This window comes from Oncorhynchus tshawytscha, linkage group LG26, assembly GCF_018296145.1.
Source record: "Oncorhynchus tshawytscha isolate Ot180627B linkage group LG26, Otsh_v2.0, whole genome shotgun sequence".
Taxonomy (NCBI): domain Eukaryota; kingdom Metazoa; phylum Chordata; class Actinopteri; order Salmoniformes; family Salmonidae; genus Oncorhynchus; species Oncorhynchus tshawytscha.
In genome coordinates, this window is record NC_056454.1 from 15,470,875 (window position 1) to 15,487,077 (window position 16,203).

The 16,203-nt window shown below is 44.9% G+C and overlaps 1 protein-coding gene across 8 annotated transcripts in view; it reads left to right on the plus strand.

Annotated features, from left to right (window-relative positions):
• The window catches only part of stxbp5l (syntaxin binding protein 5L), a 219,727-nt gene that overhangs the window by 150,204 nt on the left and 53,320 nt on the right, over positions 1-16,203 (plus strand). For all 8 annotated transcript variants that reach the window (XM_042306775.1, XM_042306778.1, XM_042306776.1 and 5 more), the window contains exons 6-7: positions 1,779-1,842; positions 13,561-13,644. In XM_042306775.1, the coding sequence (XP_042162709.1) occupies positions 1,779-1,842; positions 13,561-13,644 (148 nt within the window). The remainder of the gene's footprint in view (positions 1-1,778; positions 1,843-13,560; positions 13,645-16,203) is intronic.

The window sequence follows — 16,203 nt, forward strand, 5'->3', positions numbered from 1 at the left end:
AGGCTTGCAGCGTATGTATGTATGTATGTGTGTGTGTGTGAATGAGCATGAGCATGCGTGTGTGTGCAAGCTGGCAGAGTGATGAGTCGGCGAAAAGGAGGACACTCGGACAGATTGGTGTGGTGACCTCTCCCTCAGGGGAGCCACGTTTTTACCATGAGATCCAAACACAACACAGACAAATCTAAGGGTGTTAAAACTGTTGGAAATGATCTCCAACTAGAGAACCTGGGCGTTTTCCTTTGAGACTCAGTCTGGTGTACTCCCGCAGAACCTCTTTCAAGGATTGTCATGAACGAATTCAGGTTCAGAGAACTTTAGTTTCCTCAATGAGGCAATTCATTTTGCAGCAACACAATACCTATATGGTGAAATCAAACAAACAACAACCGATAGCAATGGGTATTTAAAAGTGAAGGAGGCTGAGGAAGTGCAATTTCATAAAAATGTGAAAGGGGTATAGAGATGTGAAGCCTAAAAGAATCAGCAGAAATAACACGTACTAATGTCTTTGTGATGAATTGAGAACATGTGTTTTTGTAATGGCTTATAATAGATGAGCTCACCAGCCGACAACAACAAACCCACTGGGTTCTGGTGTTGCCATGGCTCCCTGGGACCTGCCAGAGCACAAGGTGTCTGTGTGTTTCCCGACAGCGGTGGTAATTTGTGGCCAGTCTCCTCTGATTGGGTTTGCCTGCCTCTCTTTGTCTGAAGTCGGCAGCTGTAAGACTGTGATTCTGCCCAGGCTAGCGTCGCGTGGTGATAGCCGGGGTCAGGCCAGTCCAGGTCTCTCTCTGTCTGTCTGGCTGTTGTGTGAAGTGTTTACATTGCACTGTTTTAATGAAATGTTGCCGCTCCAGACGCTGAACCCTGAGTAGCCAATGAAGCAACTCTACGCAGTTCATACCCTGTAAAGCTGTAAGGACTCCGAGTCCCTTCGTTCTCTCAAGTCCATTCAACACAACCTTTACTTTGCAATATCAACATGGTGAAAGCGCGTTTCAATCTAACTTTCCTTCACCTAGACCGCGGTTTATGAACCAATCATTTGTCCGACAAAAGAATACAACCATGAACCTAATGTGATTTATCGTCTTTATTCTACTCTATTCTATTCAACGAGACACTGACCAGGTTGCTGGCGAATATGCTGTTGAGCGATTTTGTTCTTAATTGATCTGCCTGGTAAAATAAAATATCTTAAACCATGCCAGAGATGTCATTGCCTCAGAGTCCTTCTACTCAGGAACGACCACCATCCAGGGCACTGTTGTTGCCAAGAAACAAAAGATCAGGGTTCAGGAGGACATAAACATTTTAACTGGAGTATGCCGGCACAGTCAACTGCCACTGTGCATTGTATAAGTAAGTAAGTAAGTAGCCTTGCACTGGCCTTGGCTTGTGCGAGCCGGAACGCCTCATAAGAGTAAGAGCCTATCTCCTGTTTCTGTAGTGTGAGGCAGATTCATGTACGAGTACACCGCCTGGACAGGTCTCTAGTCTATCGCAGGGCTTGTGCATTGTATGGTGAGGTCTAATAGTGAACGTCTGGTCGATTCTGGTGCTGGGCGCTGAAGGCCACTGGTCACTAAGACATTCTGCGGGTGCTCTGTGGGTCTGGAGCGTCTATCTCTTTGGTAACAGCAGATGCAGGAAGTAGATTCAGGTTAACTGGATGGCAGCCAGTCACACGCTCCCTTGACTATCATTCTGAAACATCTGCACTCATGCTCATGACCTGATAAGCCCTCTCTCTCTCCTCCTCTTGTTCACAGAGCAACTAAAGCACATCCAGGGCCCGTGGTCCATCTGAGTGACAGCCCGAAGGATGAAGGCAAGGTGAGTAGGTGGAACAATAATACATCAAAAACGGCTTGCCTCCTCTTTCTCTCCTCTAGCAGGAACTCTGGTACACAGGCTGCTACATGTTGTTAGGCGTGTTCTTTTAAATACAGGACTATGACCCAAAATGGCTCCCGAACAAGTTGCTAACGCTCTCAGCATCACGGCTAGCCTTTGGGTCATTGCTTGCCCTCTAGTACTGGCTGTCCTCCTTGTCATCATCTTTCAGTGGGGACGGCCTGTGTGTGTGTGTGTGTGTGTGTGTGTGTGTGTGTGTGTGTGTTAGCAACGCAGAGGGGTTTGGGTCATGAAGCGGTCGCGCCTGCTAAGATGATGGTCGGGGTTGTCGGGGCGGGTTGCCGGCGGCGCGGAGGCATTAGGGGGAATCGATTTGCCATGCAAGACCTGCTGGCACTCGATGTGCGTGGGCTGTTGGTGTGAAAAAAGTCTAAGATGCTGTCAGGAAAATAACAACACTTTAGCAAGAGAGAGAGAGAGAGAGGAGGAGAGAGAGAGAGAAAAACGAGGGTAAATGCAGAGCGAGAGAGCCAAACCACACAAACAACAACATTGGAGACTTTATGGAACAAAAAGCCTTCACTATCTCATCCTGCAATATCCAAGGCCTGAGGTCATCTGCATTTGGCCTAAAGAGTAGGAACCTGGACATCACCAAAGAAATACAGACATTGTCATCCTACAAGAAACTGGTTGCCCTCTAGGTTACAGAGAGCTGGTAGTCCCATCCACCAAACTACCAGGTGTGAAACAGGGAAGGGACTCAGGGGTTATGCTAAAAAAAAAAATGGTATAGAGTAGACCTACCTCACTCTATTAAATTAATCAAAACAGGAACATTTTACATTTGGCTAGAAATTCAAAAGGAAATTATCTTTAACAGAGAAAAATGTCCTCCTGTGTGCAACCTATATCCCCCCCCCACTAGAATCCCCAGACTTTAATGAAGACAGCTTCTCCATCCTGGAGGGGAATATCAATCATTTTCAGGCCCCGGGACATGTACTAGTCTGTGGTGACCTAAATGCCAGAACCGGACAGGAACCTGACACTCTCAGCACACAGGGGGACAAACACCTGCCTGGAGTGAATGACAGCATTCCCTCCCCCATATGCCCCCCTAGGCACAACTACGACAACATAACCAACAAAAACGGGTAACAACTCCTGCAGCTCTGTCGCACGCTGGGTATGTACATAGTCAATGGTAGTTTTCAAGGGAAGTACTATGGTAGGCACACCTATAGCTCATCTCTTGACAGGAGTACTGTAGACTACTTTATCACTGACCTCAACCCAGAGTCTCTCAGAGCGTTCACAGTCAGCCCACTGACACCCCTGTCAGATCACAGCAAAATTGCAATCTACTTGAACAGAGCAATACTCAGTCATGAGGCATCAAAGCCAAAGGAACTGCGTAATATTAAGAAATGCTATAGGTGGAAGGAATGTAGTGTGGAAACCTAACAAAAAACGATGAACTATTAGGCAACAACAAATTCTATCCCTTTTAGACAACTTCCTGGAAAAAATGTTCCACTGTAATAGTGAAGGTGTAAACTTGGTAGTAGAAAACCTAAACAGTATATTTGACTTCTCAGCTTCCCTAACAAATCTAAAAATTTCAAGCAGAAAACCGAAGAAAATCATTATCATTAACAGCAGACCCGTTCTGGAAATACAATTTAAAATAGACTTTTTACCAAATTACCGTACGACAGACCACGTGTTCACCCTGCACACCATAATTGACAAACAAACAAACCAAAGCAAAGGCAAAGTCTTCTCATGCTTTTGTTTGTTTTCAAAAAAGCCTTTGACTCAATTTGGCATGAGGGTCTGCTATACAAATTGATGCAAAGTAGTGTTGGGGGAAAAATGTACAACATTATAAAATTCATGTACACAAACAAAAAACTGTGCGGTTAAAATTGGCAAAAAACACAATAATTTCTTTCCACAGGACCGTGGGGTGAGACAGGAATACAGCTTAAACGCCACCCTCTTTAACATATCTATCAACGAATTGGCGAGGGCACTAGAACAGTCTGCAGCACCTGGCCTCACCCAACTACAATCTGAAGTCAAATGTCTACTGTTTGCTGATGATCTAGTGCTTCTGTCACAAACTAAGGAGGGCCTACAGCAGCACCTAGATCTTCTGCACAGATTATGTCAGACCTGGGCCATGACAGTAAATCTCAGTAAGACAAACATAATGGTGTTTGGAAAAAGGTCCAGTTGCCAGGACCACAAACACAAATTTCATCTAGACACCGTTGCCTTAGAGCACACAAAAAACTATACATACCTCAGCCCAAACATCAGCGCCACAGGTAACTTCCACAGAGCTGTGAACGAGCTGAGAGACAAGGCAAGAAGGGCCTTTTATTCCATCAAAAGGAAGAGAAAATGTTGACCTACCAATTAGGATCTGGCAAAAAAATACTTGAATCAGTTAAAGAACCCATTGCCCTTTTATGGTTGTGAGTACTGGATTTCGCACACCAACCAAGAGTTCACAAAATGGGACAAAACACCAAATTGAGACTCTGCATACAGAACTCTGCAAAAAATATCCTCTGTGTACAACGTAAAACACCAAATAATGCATGCAGAGCAGAATTAGGCTGATACCCGCTAATTATCAAAATCCAGAAAAGAGACGTTAAATTCTACAACCACCTAAAAGGAAGTGATTCCCAAACCTTCCATAACAAAGCCTTCAACTACAGAAAGATGAACCTGGATAAGAGTCCCCTAAGCAAGCTTGTCCTGGGGCTCTGTTCAACAAACACAAACAGACCACACAGAGCCCCAGGACAGCAGCACAATTAGACCTAACCAAATCATGAGAAAAATCTAATAAAATTACTTGACACATTGGAAAGAATTAACAAATAAACGGAGCAAACTAGAATTCTATTTGGCCCTAAACAGAGAGTACACAGTGGCAGAATACCTGACCACTGTGACTGACCCAAACTTAAGGAAAGCTTTGACTATGTACAGACTCAGTGAGCATAGCCTTGCTATTGAGAGAGGCTGCTGTAGGCAGACCAGGCTCTCAGTAGAAGCCATGCTGCCCACAAAATGAGGTGGAAACTGAGCTGCACTTCCTAACCTCCTGCCAAATGTATGACCATATTAGAGACATATATTTTCCTCGTATTACACAGACCCACAAATAATTTGAAAACAAACCCAATTTTGATAAACTCCCATATCTACTGGGTGAAATACCACCGTGTGCCATCACAGCAGCAAGATTTGTGACCTGTTGCCACAAGAAAAGGGCAACCAGTGAAGAACAAACACCATTGTAAGTACAGCCCAAATTTATGTTTATTTATTTTCCTTTTTGTACTTTAACTATTTGCACATCGTTACAACATAATAAGACATTTGAAATGAGAGAGAGAAAGAAGGAAAAATACAGAGAGAAGGAAAAAGACAGAAGGAAAAAGACAGAGAAGGAAAAAGACAGAGAGAAGGAAAAAGACAGAGAAGGAAAAAAGAGAGAGAAGGAGAGAAGGAAAAAGACAGAGAGAAGAAAAAGACAGAGAGAAGAAAAAGACAGAGAGAAGGAAAAAGACAGAGAGAAGGAAAAAGACAGAGAGAGAAGGAAAAAGACAGAGAGAGAAGGAAAAAGACAGAGAGAAGGAAAAAGACAGAGAGAGAAGGAAAAAGACAGAGAGAGAAGGAAAAAGACAGAGAGAAGGAAAAAGACAGAGAGAAGGAAAAAGACAGAGAGAAGGAAAAAGACAGAGAGAAGGAAAAAGACAGAGAGAAGGAAAAAGACAGAGAGAAGGAAAAAGACAGAGAGAAGGAAAAAGACAGAGAGAAGGAAAAAGACAGAGAGAAGAAAAAGACAGAGAGAGAAGGAAAAAGACAGAGAGAAGGAAAAAGACAGAGAGAAGGAAAAAGACAGAGAGAAGGAAAAAGACAGAGAAGGAAAAAGACAGAGAGAAGGAAAAAGACAGAGAGAAGGAAAAAGACAGAGAGAAGGAAAAAGACAGAGAGAAGGAAAAAGACAGAGAGAAGGAAAAAGACAGAGAGAAGGAAAAAGACAGAGAGAAGGAAAAAGACAGAGAGAAGGAAAAAGACAGAGAGAAGGAAAAAGACAGAGAGAAGGAAAAAGACAGAGAGAGAAGGAAAAAGACAGAGAGAGAAGTAAAAAGACAGAGAGAGAAGTAAAAAGACAGAGAGAGAAGTAAAAAGACAGAGAGAGAAGTAAAAAGACAGAGAGAGAAGGAAAAAGACAGAGAGAGAAGGAAAAAGACAGAGAGAGAAGGAAAAAGACAGAGAGAAGGAAAAAGACAGAGAGAAGGAAAAAGACAGAGAGAAGGAAAAAGACAGAGAGAGAAGGAAAAGACAGAGAGAAGGAAAAAGACAGAGAGAAGGAAAAAGACAGAGAGAAGGAAAAAGACAGAGAGAAGGAAAAAGACAGAGAGAAGGAAAAAGACAGAGAGAGAAGTAAAAAGACAGAGAGAGAAGTAAAAAGACAGAGAGAGAAGTAAAAAGACAGAGAGAGAAGAAAAAGACAGAGAGAAGGAAAAAGACAGAGAGAAGGAAAAAGACAGAGAGAAGGAAAAAGACAGAGAGAAGGAAAAAGACAGAGAGAAGGAAATAGACAGAGAGAAGGAAAAAGACAGAGAGAAGGGAAAAATACAGAGAGAAGGAAAAAGACAGAGAGAGAAGGAAAAAGACAGAGAGAGAAGAAAAAAGACAGAGAGAGAAGAAAAAGACAGAGAGAGAAGTAAAAAGAAGAGAGAAGTAAAAAGACAGAGAGAAGGAAAAAAGACAGAGAGAAGGAAAAAGACAGAGAGAGAAGTAAAAAGACAGAGAGAGAAGTAAAAGACAGAGAGAGAAGGAAAAAGACAGAGAGAGAAGTAAAAAGACAGAGAGAAGGAAAAAGACAGAGAGAGAAGGAAATAGACAGAGAGAGAAGGAAAAAGACAGAGAGAAGAAAAGACAGAGAGAGAAGGAAAAAGACAGAGAGAAGGAAAAAGACAGAGAGAGAAGGAAAAAGACATAGAGAAGGAAAAAGACAGAGAGAAGGAAAAAGACAGAGAGAGAAGGAAAAAGACAGAGAGAGAAGGAAAAGACAGAGAGAGAAGGAAAAAGACAGAGAGAGAAGGAAAAAGACAGAGAGAGAAGGAAAATACAGAGAGAAGGAAAAAGACAGAGAGAAGGAAAAAGACAGAGAGAGAAGGAAAAAGACAGAGAGAAGGAAAAAGACAGAGAGAAGGAAAAAGACAGAGAGAAGGAAAAAAAAAGACAGAGAGAAAAAAGACAGAGAGAAGGAAAAAGACAGAGAGAGAAGGAAAAAGACAGAGAGAGAAGGAAAAAGACAGAGAGAGAAAAAGACAGAGAGAGAAGGAAAAAGACAGAGAGAGAAGGAAAAAGACAGAGAGAGAAAAAAGACAGAGAGAAGGAAAAAGACAGAGAGAAGGAAAAAGACAGAGAGAAGGAAAAAGACAGAGAGAGAAGGAAAAAGACAGAGAGAAGGAAAAAGACAGAGAGAAGGAAAAAGACAGAGAGAGAAGGAAAAAGACAGAGAGAAGGAAAAAGACAGAGAGAAGGAAAAAGACAGAGAGAGAAGGAAAAAGACAGAGAGAAGGAAAAAAGACAGAGAGAAGGAAAAAAGACAGAGAGAAGGAAAAAGACAGAGAGAGAAGGAAAAAGACAGAGAGAAGGAAAAAGACAGGAAAAATACAGAGAGAAGGAAAAAGACAGAGAGAAGGAAAAAGACAGAGAGAGAAGGAAAAAAGAGAAGGAAAAAGACAGAGAGAAGGAAAAAAGACAGAGAGAAGGAAAAAGACAGAGAGAAGGAAAAAGACAGAGAGAAGGAAAAAGACAGAGAGAAGGAAAAAGACAGAGAGAGAAGGAAAAAGACAGAGAGAAGGAAAAAGACAGAGAGAAGGAAAAAAGACGAGAGAAGAAAAAAAGACAGAGAGAGAAGGAAAAAGACAGAGAGAAGGAAAAAGACAGAGAGAAGGAAAAAGACAGAGAGAAGGAAAAAGACAGAGAGAGAAGTAAAAAGACAGAGAGAGAAGTAAAAAGACAGAGAGAGAAGAAAAAGACAGAGAGAGAAGTAAAAAGACAGAGAGAAGGAAAAAGACAGAGAGAAGGAAAAAGACAGAGAGAAGGAAAAAGACAGAGAGAAGGAAAAAGACAGAGAGAAGGAAAAAGACAGAGAGAAGGAAAAAGACAGAGAGAAGGAAAAAGACAGAGAGAGAAGGAAAAAGACAGAGAGAGAAGGAAAAAGACAGAGAGAGAAGTAAAAAGACAGAGAGAGAAGTAAAAAGACAGAGAGAGAAGTAAAAAGACAGAGAGAAGGAAAAAGACAGAGAGAAGGAAAAAGACAGAGAGAGAAGTAAAAAGACAGAGAGAGAAGTAAAAAGACAGAGAGAGAAGGAAAAAGACAGAGAGAGAAGGAAAAAGACAGAGAGAGAAGGAAAAAGACAGAGAGAGAAGGAAAAAGACAGAGAGAGAAGGAAAAAGACAGAGAGAGAAGGAAAAAGACAGAGAAAGACCTTCTGTTTGTGAAGATGACTCATATGCGATATGAAGTATATTTCTTGCTTGGATTTATAGCCGAGAGCATATCAGACTCTTTCTGCCTCCCAAAGCACTTATAAATGTGTGCATTCTGCCACCGAGAGGTTTGACGTTTCATGTGATTGTTTCTCTGAAGGTGTGGGTGTGTATGTCAGAGCCAGTTAATGTCATGAAGGCAGGTAAAGGGAGCAACATGGTAAAGGCAATAAGGTGGGTATGATAGAGGCAGTGGTAGTGATGGTATACAGTTAAGGTCGGACGTTTACATACACCTTAACCAAATACATTTAAACTCAGTTTTTCACAATTCCTGACATTTAATCAGAGTAAGAATTCCCTGTCTTAGGTCAGATAGGATCACCACTTTATTTTAAGAATGTGAAATGTCAGAAGAATAGTAGAGAGAATGATTTATTTCAGCTTTTATTTATTTCATCATATTCCCAGTGGGTCAGAAGTTCACATACACTCAATTAGTATTTGGTAGCATTGCCTTTAAATAGTTTAACTTGGGTCAAATGTTTCAGGTAGGCTTCCACAAGCTTCCCACAATAAGTTGGGTGAATTTAGGCCCATTCCTCCTAACAGAGCTGGTGTAACTGAGTCAGGTTTGTAGGCCTCCTTGCTCGCACAAGGTTTTTCAGTTCTGCCCACACATTTTCTACAGGATTGAGGTCAGGGCTTTGTGATGGCCACTTCAATACCTTGACTTTGTTGTTCTTAAGCCATTTTGCCACAACTTTGGAAATATGCTTGGGGTCATTGTCTATTTGGAAGACCCATATGTGACCAAGCTTTAACTTCCTGACTGATGTCTTGAGATGTTGCTTCAATATATCCACATCATTTTCCTTGCCTCATGATGCCATCTATTTTGTGAAATGCACCAGTCCCTCCTGCAGCAAAGCACCCCCACAACATGATGCTGCTAGCCCCGTGCTTCACTGTTGGGATGGTGTTCTTCAGCTTGCAAGTCTCCCCCTTTTTCCTCCTAACATAATGATGGTCATTATGGCCAAACAGTTCTATTGTTGTTTCATCAGACCAGAGGACATTTCTCCATAAAGTATGATCTTTGTCCCCATGTGCAGTTGCAAACCATAGTCTGGCTTTTTTATGGCGGTTTTGGAACAGTGGCTTCTTCCTTGCTGAGCGGCCTTTCAGGTTATGTCGATATAGGACTTGTTTTTACTGTGGATAGAGATAATTTTGTACCTGTTTGCTCCAGCATCTTCACAAGATTCACCTTTGCTGTTGTTCTGGGATTGATCTGCACTTTTCGCACCAAAGTACATTCATCTCTAGGAGACAGAACGTGTCTCCTTCCTGAGCGGTATGACAGCTGTGTGGTCCCATGGTGTTTATACTTGCGTACTATTATTTGTACAGATGAACGTAGTACCTTCAGGCGTTTGGAAATTGCTCCCAAGGATGAACCAGACCTGTGGAGGTCTACAAGTTTTTTTTCTGAGGTCTTGGCTGATTTCTTTTGATTTTCACATGATGTCAAGCAAAGAGGCACTGAGTTTGAAGGAAGGACTTGAAATACATCCACAGGTACAGCTCCAATTGACTCAAATTGTGTCAATTAGCCTGTCAGAAGCTTCTAATGCCATGACATCATTTTCTGGAATTTTCCAAGCTGTTTAAAGGCACAGTCAGCTTAGTGTATGTAAACTTCTGACCCACTGGAATTATGATACAGTGAATTATAAGTGAAATAATCTGTCTGTAAACAATTGTTAGAAAAAGTACATGCACAAAGTAGATGTCCTAACTATAGTTTGTTAACAGGAAATTTGTGGAGTGGTTGAAAAACGAGTTTTAATGAATCCAACATAAGTGTATGTAAACTTCCGACTTCAACTGTATGTTGCCTACCCACAGTATGTTCACTGGTGTCCCCTGTGAGGAGGAGGTAACCTTTTTCAGCAGTATCACACTACTTTCTGGAGCAAATCAAGGTGATGTATGTGCTGAGATAGAAAGACTGGCCGTTTTGGTTGAATTGGCAGTAACGCAGGGTTATGTGGTAGGAATTGAGGCAGGTATGCATGTGAACGCGGGCGGGCGTGTGTGTGTGTGTGTGCGTGCGTGCGTGCGTGTGGCCCATGAGTGGCAGAGTGAAGACGGCCTGTTTTCCACCCCACCTGCTCTCCATTCCACAGTGTGTGATCTGTGCTTTCACAGTGTCTCATCCTCCCCTCCCCAGAGGATCCCCTCCTTTAAATACTCCTCTCTTCCAGGCTGCGCCACCTCCTCTGCTCTGTCTGTCTCACTGTGTGACACAGCCATTACCCTCCGCGCCACTCTCTTAAGGAGTACTTAGCGGGGTGTGTGTGCATCTTTGTGCATCCTACTTTTTTACTCTGGTTGTGTGTATTCGTCATTCCGTGCGTGGGTCTGTGTCTATCTCTCTCTCTCATCCTGGGGGTGTGTATATTTTCATCTCTGTGGGGTGTGTAAGTAGACTTCTGTATTTTCTCTGCAGGGTTAATAATACATACTATTTACAACGTACTGTTTAGTAAAAATGCAGTAAGCAACGAATATCGGCACACTCGGTTCATCCTTCTGAGAATGCCTCGTCTAAGCCGCAAATGGCGTTGATTCCCGCCGTTCCTTCATTTCGGCGTGGCGTGTCCCCTCGGCTAATTATCAGCTGTTGTCAGACCGACGTGGGCCTGGAAAGATGATTTTCCTCCACAGTAGTCGTGAATTCTCCTGTATAAAAAGCCCAAATGAATATGACATCTTGTTTATTAACTTATTATAACATTTTATTTTTTCACATACCCAAAATACCTAATATGTTGAACGCTAGTATTTGGACACGACCAGCGTCTTGGCATATCCCTGTGAACCTCGTGTATGTGCTGTTTCTCATTAATCAAAAACTGCAGAGCCAGTGGATTTGAGATTTTTCGCTGACAAAAGGCCACTCTTCTTCTCCCTCTCTCTCTCTCTATATATATGCCCCATATCCCATCCTCTCCTAAACCCTTCAGACGTCTCCCAGTCCTCCTCCCCAAAAAGTAAATCCTCTATAAATCACACACAGGGATAAGAGCTAGCCGGAGAGAGACAGGCAGAGGGAGCAGATTGGTTGTGTGCTGAGTGGAACACTCATGGTGAAGATCATCCCTTCCAATCCTTCTAATCACATCTCCCACAGGGAGAGAACCACGGCCACTGGAGCTACAAGCCAGGGGCCACTACATCTGGAAAGGGGGAGAGAGAGGAAAACGTTTCTGTTTACTGAGACAAGTTCAAGTCTATAAGACTCTTATTTCAATGTTCAATGATTTGATCCTGTCTTCCCTCTCTCGAATTCTCTCCCTGTTCTTTATCCTCCTCCCTCTATTTGTCTCCCCTCCCTCTACCTGTCTTCCCTTCCCTCTACCTGTCTTCCCTCTCTCTACCTGTCTTCCCCCTCTACCTGTCTTCCCCCTCTACCTGTCTTCCCCCTCTACCTGTCTTCCCCCTCTAACTGTCTTCCCTCCCTCTACCTGTCTTCCCTCTCTCTACCTGTCTTCCCTCCCTCTACCTGTCTTCCCCCTCTACCTGTCTTCCCCCTCTACCTGTCTTCCCTCCCTCTACCTGTCTTCCCTCCCTCTACCTGTCTTCCTCTCTCTACCTGTCTTCCCCCTCTACCTGTCTTCCCCCTCTAACTGTCTTCCCTCCCTCTACCTGTCTTCCCTCTCTCTACCTGTCTTCCCACCCTCTATTTGTCTTCCCTCCCTCTACCTGTCTTCCCACCCTCTATTTGTCTTCCCTCCCTCTACCTGTCTTCCCACCCTCTATTTGTCTCCCCTCCCTCTACCTGTCTCCCCTCCCTCTACCTGTCCCCTCCCTCTACCTGTCTTCCCCCCTCTACCTGTCTTCCCTCCCTCTACCTGTCTTCCCCCTCTACCTGTCATCCCCCTTTCTACCTGTCTTCCCTCCCTCTACCTGTCTTCCCCCTCTACCTGTCATCCCCCTTTCTACCTGTCTTCCCTCCCTCTACCTGTCTTCCCTCCCTCTACCTGTCTTCCCTCCCTCTACCTGTCTCCCCTCCCTCTACCTGTCTCCCCTCCCTCTACCTGTCTTCCCCCTTCTACCTGTCTCCCCTCCCTCTACCTGTCTCCCTTCCCTCTACCTGTCTCCCCTCCCTCTACCTGTCTCCCCTCCCTCTACCTGTCTTCCCCCTTCTACCTGTCTCCCCACCCTCTACCTGTCTCCCTCTACCTGTCTCCCCTCCCTCCACCTGTCTTCCCCCTCTACCTTTCTCCCCACCCTCTATCTGTCTCCCCTCCCTCTACCGGTCTCCCCTCCCTCTACCTGTCTTCCCCCTCTACCTGTCTTCCCCCTCTACCTGTCTCCCCTCCCTCTACCTGCCTTCCCCCTCTACCTGTCTCCCCTCCCTCTACCTGTCTCCCCTCCCTCTACCTGTCTTCCCCCTTCTACCTGTCTCCCCTCCCTCTACCTGTCTCCCTTCCCTCTACCTGTCTCCCCTCCCTCTACCTGTTTCCCCTCCCTCTACCTGTCTTCCCCTTCTACCTGTCTCCCCACCCTCTACCTGTCTCCCTCTACCTGTCTTCCCCCTCTACCTGTCTCCCCTCCCTCTACCTGTCTTCCCCCCCTCTACCTGTCTTCCCCCTCTACCTGTCTCCCCTCCCTCTACCTGTCTTCCCCCTCTACCTGTCTCCCCTCCCTCTACCTGTCTTCCCCCTTCTACCTGTCTCCCCTCTCTACCTGTCTTCCCCCCCTCTACCTGTCTTCCCCCTCTACCTGTCTTCCCCCCTCTACCTGTCTCCCTCCCTCTACCTGTCTCCCCCCTCTACCTGTCTTCCCCCCTCTACCTGTCTCCCCCTCTCTACCTGTCTTCCCCCTTTACCTGTCTCCCCCCCTAACTGTCTTCCCCCTCTACCTGTCTCCCCTCCCTCCACCTGTCTCCCCCCCTCTACCTGTCTCCCCCCCTCTATCTGTCTCCCCCCCTCTACCTGTCTCCCCCCCTCTACCTGTCTTCCCCCTCTACCTGTCTTAACTCTACCTGTCTCCCCTCCCTCTACCTGTCTCCCCCCCTCTACCTGTCTTCCCCCTCTACCTGTCTCCCCCTCTCTACCTGTCTTCCCCCCTCGACCTCCTCCACAGTTGCTGATAGGGTTTGAGAGTGGAACAGTGGTCCAATGGGACCTCCGAGCCAAGAAGGTTGACTTCAGAATCTACTACGATGAGGCGAGTACTATATTTCATTCTCTCTCTCTCTATCTCTTTCTCCCACTAGCAGACAGCTGAACAAGTGATTTCACCCACATGGACTGTCTGATATAAGGTTTACCTAAGACTGTGTGGGAGCTTCTTTTACATGGATACTTTCTTAGGGTTCATTAAGAGTCCCGTAAAAGTGTGTTTACGTAAGGTCACACAATCAGGGATGATGTAAGGGCCCTATCTGATTAAACATTGACAGTGTACATGATTTGTAACCTATACGCCCCTACTCGCCCTTCAGGCACCAGTTAAACCTCTACCTTCCTCCCCTTATTTCTAAAGAGGAGTCATTAGAACAGGTCTGTCAGTGTTAATTACCCAGTGTGATGCCTGATGGATGCCCGTTTCTGGTGCCTCCACGTTGCTAGGGCCTCACCATCGTAGACGATTTAGAACATGACAAGGGGAGAGGCATCGCCATGGCAGCCTAGACAAAAGCCGAGCGCGTAGGACAAAAGGAGCTCTCGCTCTGCCATGATTCATTAAGGAAGGCTCTTTGTGTGACGCTCCCGATGCGAGCCCGGGAGAAGAGAGGAACGGGAGGATAAATAGCAACGCTCCAGATATCACACAGCGCTCCAGATATCACACAGCGCTCCAGATATCACACAGCTCTCCAGATATCACACAGCGCTCCAGATATCACACAGCGCTCCAGATATCACACAGCTCTCCAGATATCACACCGCGCTCCAGATATCACACAGCGCTCCAGATATCACACAGCGCTCCAGATATCACACAGCTCTCCAGATATCACACAGCTCTCCAGATATCACACAGCGCTCCAGATATCACACAGCGCTCCAGATATCACACAGCGCTCCAGATATCACACAGCGCTCCAGATATCACACAGCGCTCCAGATATCACACAGCGCTCCAGATATCACAGATATCACACAGCGCAGATATCCAGATATCACACAGCGCTCCAGATATCACACACAGATATCACACAGCGCTCCAGATATCACACAGCGCTCCAGATATCACACAGCGCTCCAGATATCACACAGCAGCTCCAGATATCACACAGCGCTCCAGATATCACACAGCGCTCCAGATATCACACAGCGCTCCAGATATCACACAGCGCTCCAGATATCAGATATCACACACATCACACAGCAGATATCACACAGCGCTCCAGATATCACAGCGCTCCAGATATCACACAGCGCTCCAGATATCACACAGCTCTCCAGCACAGCGCTCCAGATATCACACAGCGCTCCAGATATCACACACAGATATCACACAGCTCCAGATATCACACAGCTCTCCAGATATCACACAGCGCTCCAGATATCACACAGCGCTCCAGATATCACACAGCGCTCCAGATATCACACAGCGCTCCAGATATCACACAGCGCTCCAGATATCACACAGCGCTCCAGATATCACACAGCGCTCCAGATATCACACAGCGCTCCAGATATCACACAGAGCTCCAGATATCACACAGCGCTCCAGATATCACACAGTGCTCCAGATATCACACAGCGCTCCAGATATCACACAGCTCTCCGCTCGGAGCCCGATGCTCGTCACAGAAGAGGCCGATGCATTGGAGGGCGCTTCAGATTTTACAACACTCCCTCTTTTTATATATATATATATATATATATATATATATATATATATATATATATATATATATATATATATATATATATATATATATATATATATATATATATATATATCTATCCGTATATCTATCACTCACTCTCCGGGAATAAAAAGCAAACCCCATTACAAAGGCTGGTAGAGGAGCTCTCTGCTGAAACCTATAGTTTTTCATTAGTGCAGTTCGATTAACTGGCTCATGAATTCTCCCAAGTCATTTCTGGCTCCTTTAATATCACAGGCAAGCAACATCTACACCTGTCAATTTCCTTTCTTTCTCCTCTCCTCCGTTGATGTCCCGGAGCTCTCCGGTTCTGTGCGTAGTTTGTGCTACTGATCCCTCTCACGGGTTCTAATCAGTCCAGTTCTAGTCGTGTCCTCTCTTATTTAACACCAGGTTAGTGGAGGGACAGCACTCATTGGTTTTAGCTGCTAGGTTAACTGTGGTTGAAGGACTGCATTCCTATCCTCACATTGGTGTTGTTACTTCCCCCCCAAAAAATGATATATTACCTATTATCATTTTACTGACTATTCCCTAGGAAAAGTGATTCATTACACTACTGTGCAAAGTATATATATATATACTGTGAGGGAATAATCGTCACCGATTTATTTATTTGGATCAACAACTGTAATGGGAAGGGAATGATAATAGAAGTGACAACCTATTTCTTTGATCAGTAACTGTAATATCTGTCTCGCTTTCTCTCTGTTTCTCTTTCCACGTTACCCTCCCTCCTTCCCTATACCCTTTACCTCTCTCTCTGTTTCTCCCTCCTTCCACGTTACCCTCCCTCCTTCCTTATACCCTTTACCTCTCTCTCTGTTTCTCCCTCCTTCCACGTTACCCTCCCTCCGTCCCTATACCCTTTACCTCTCTCTCTG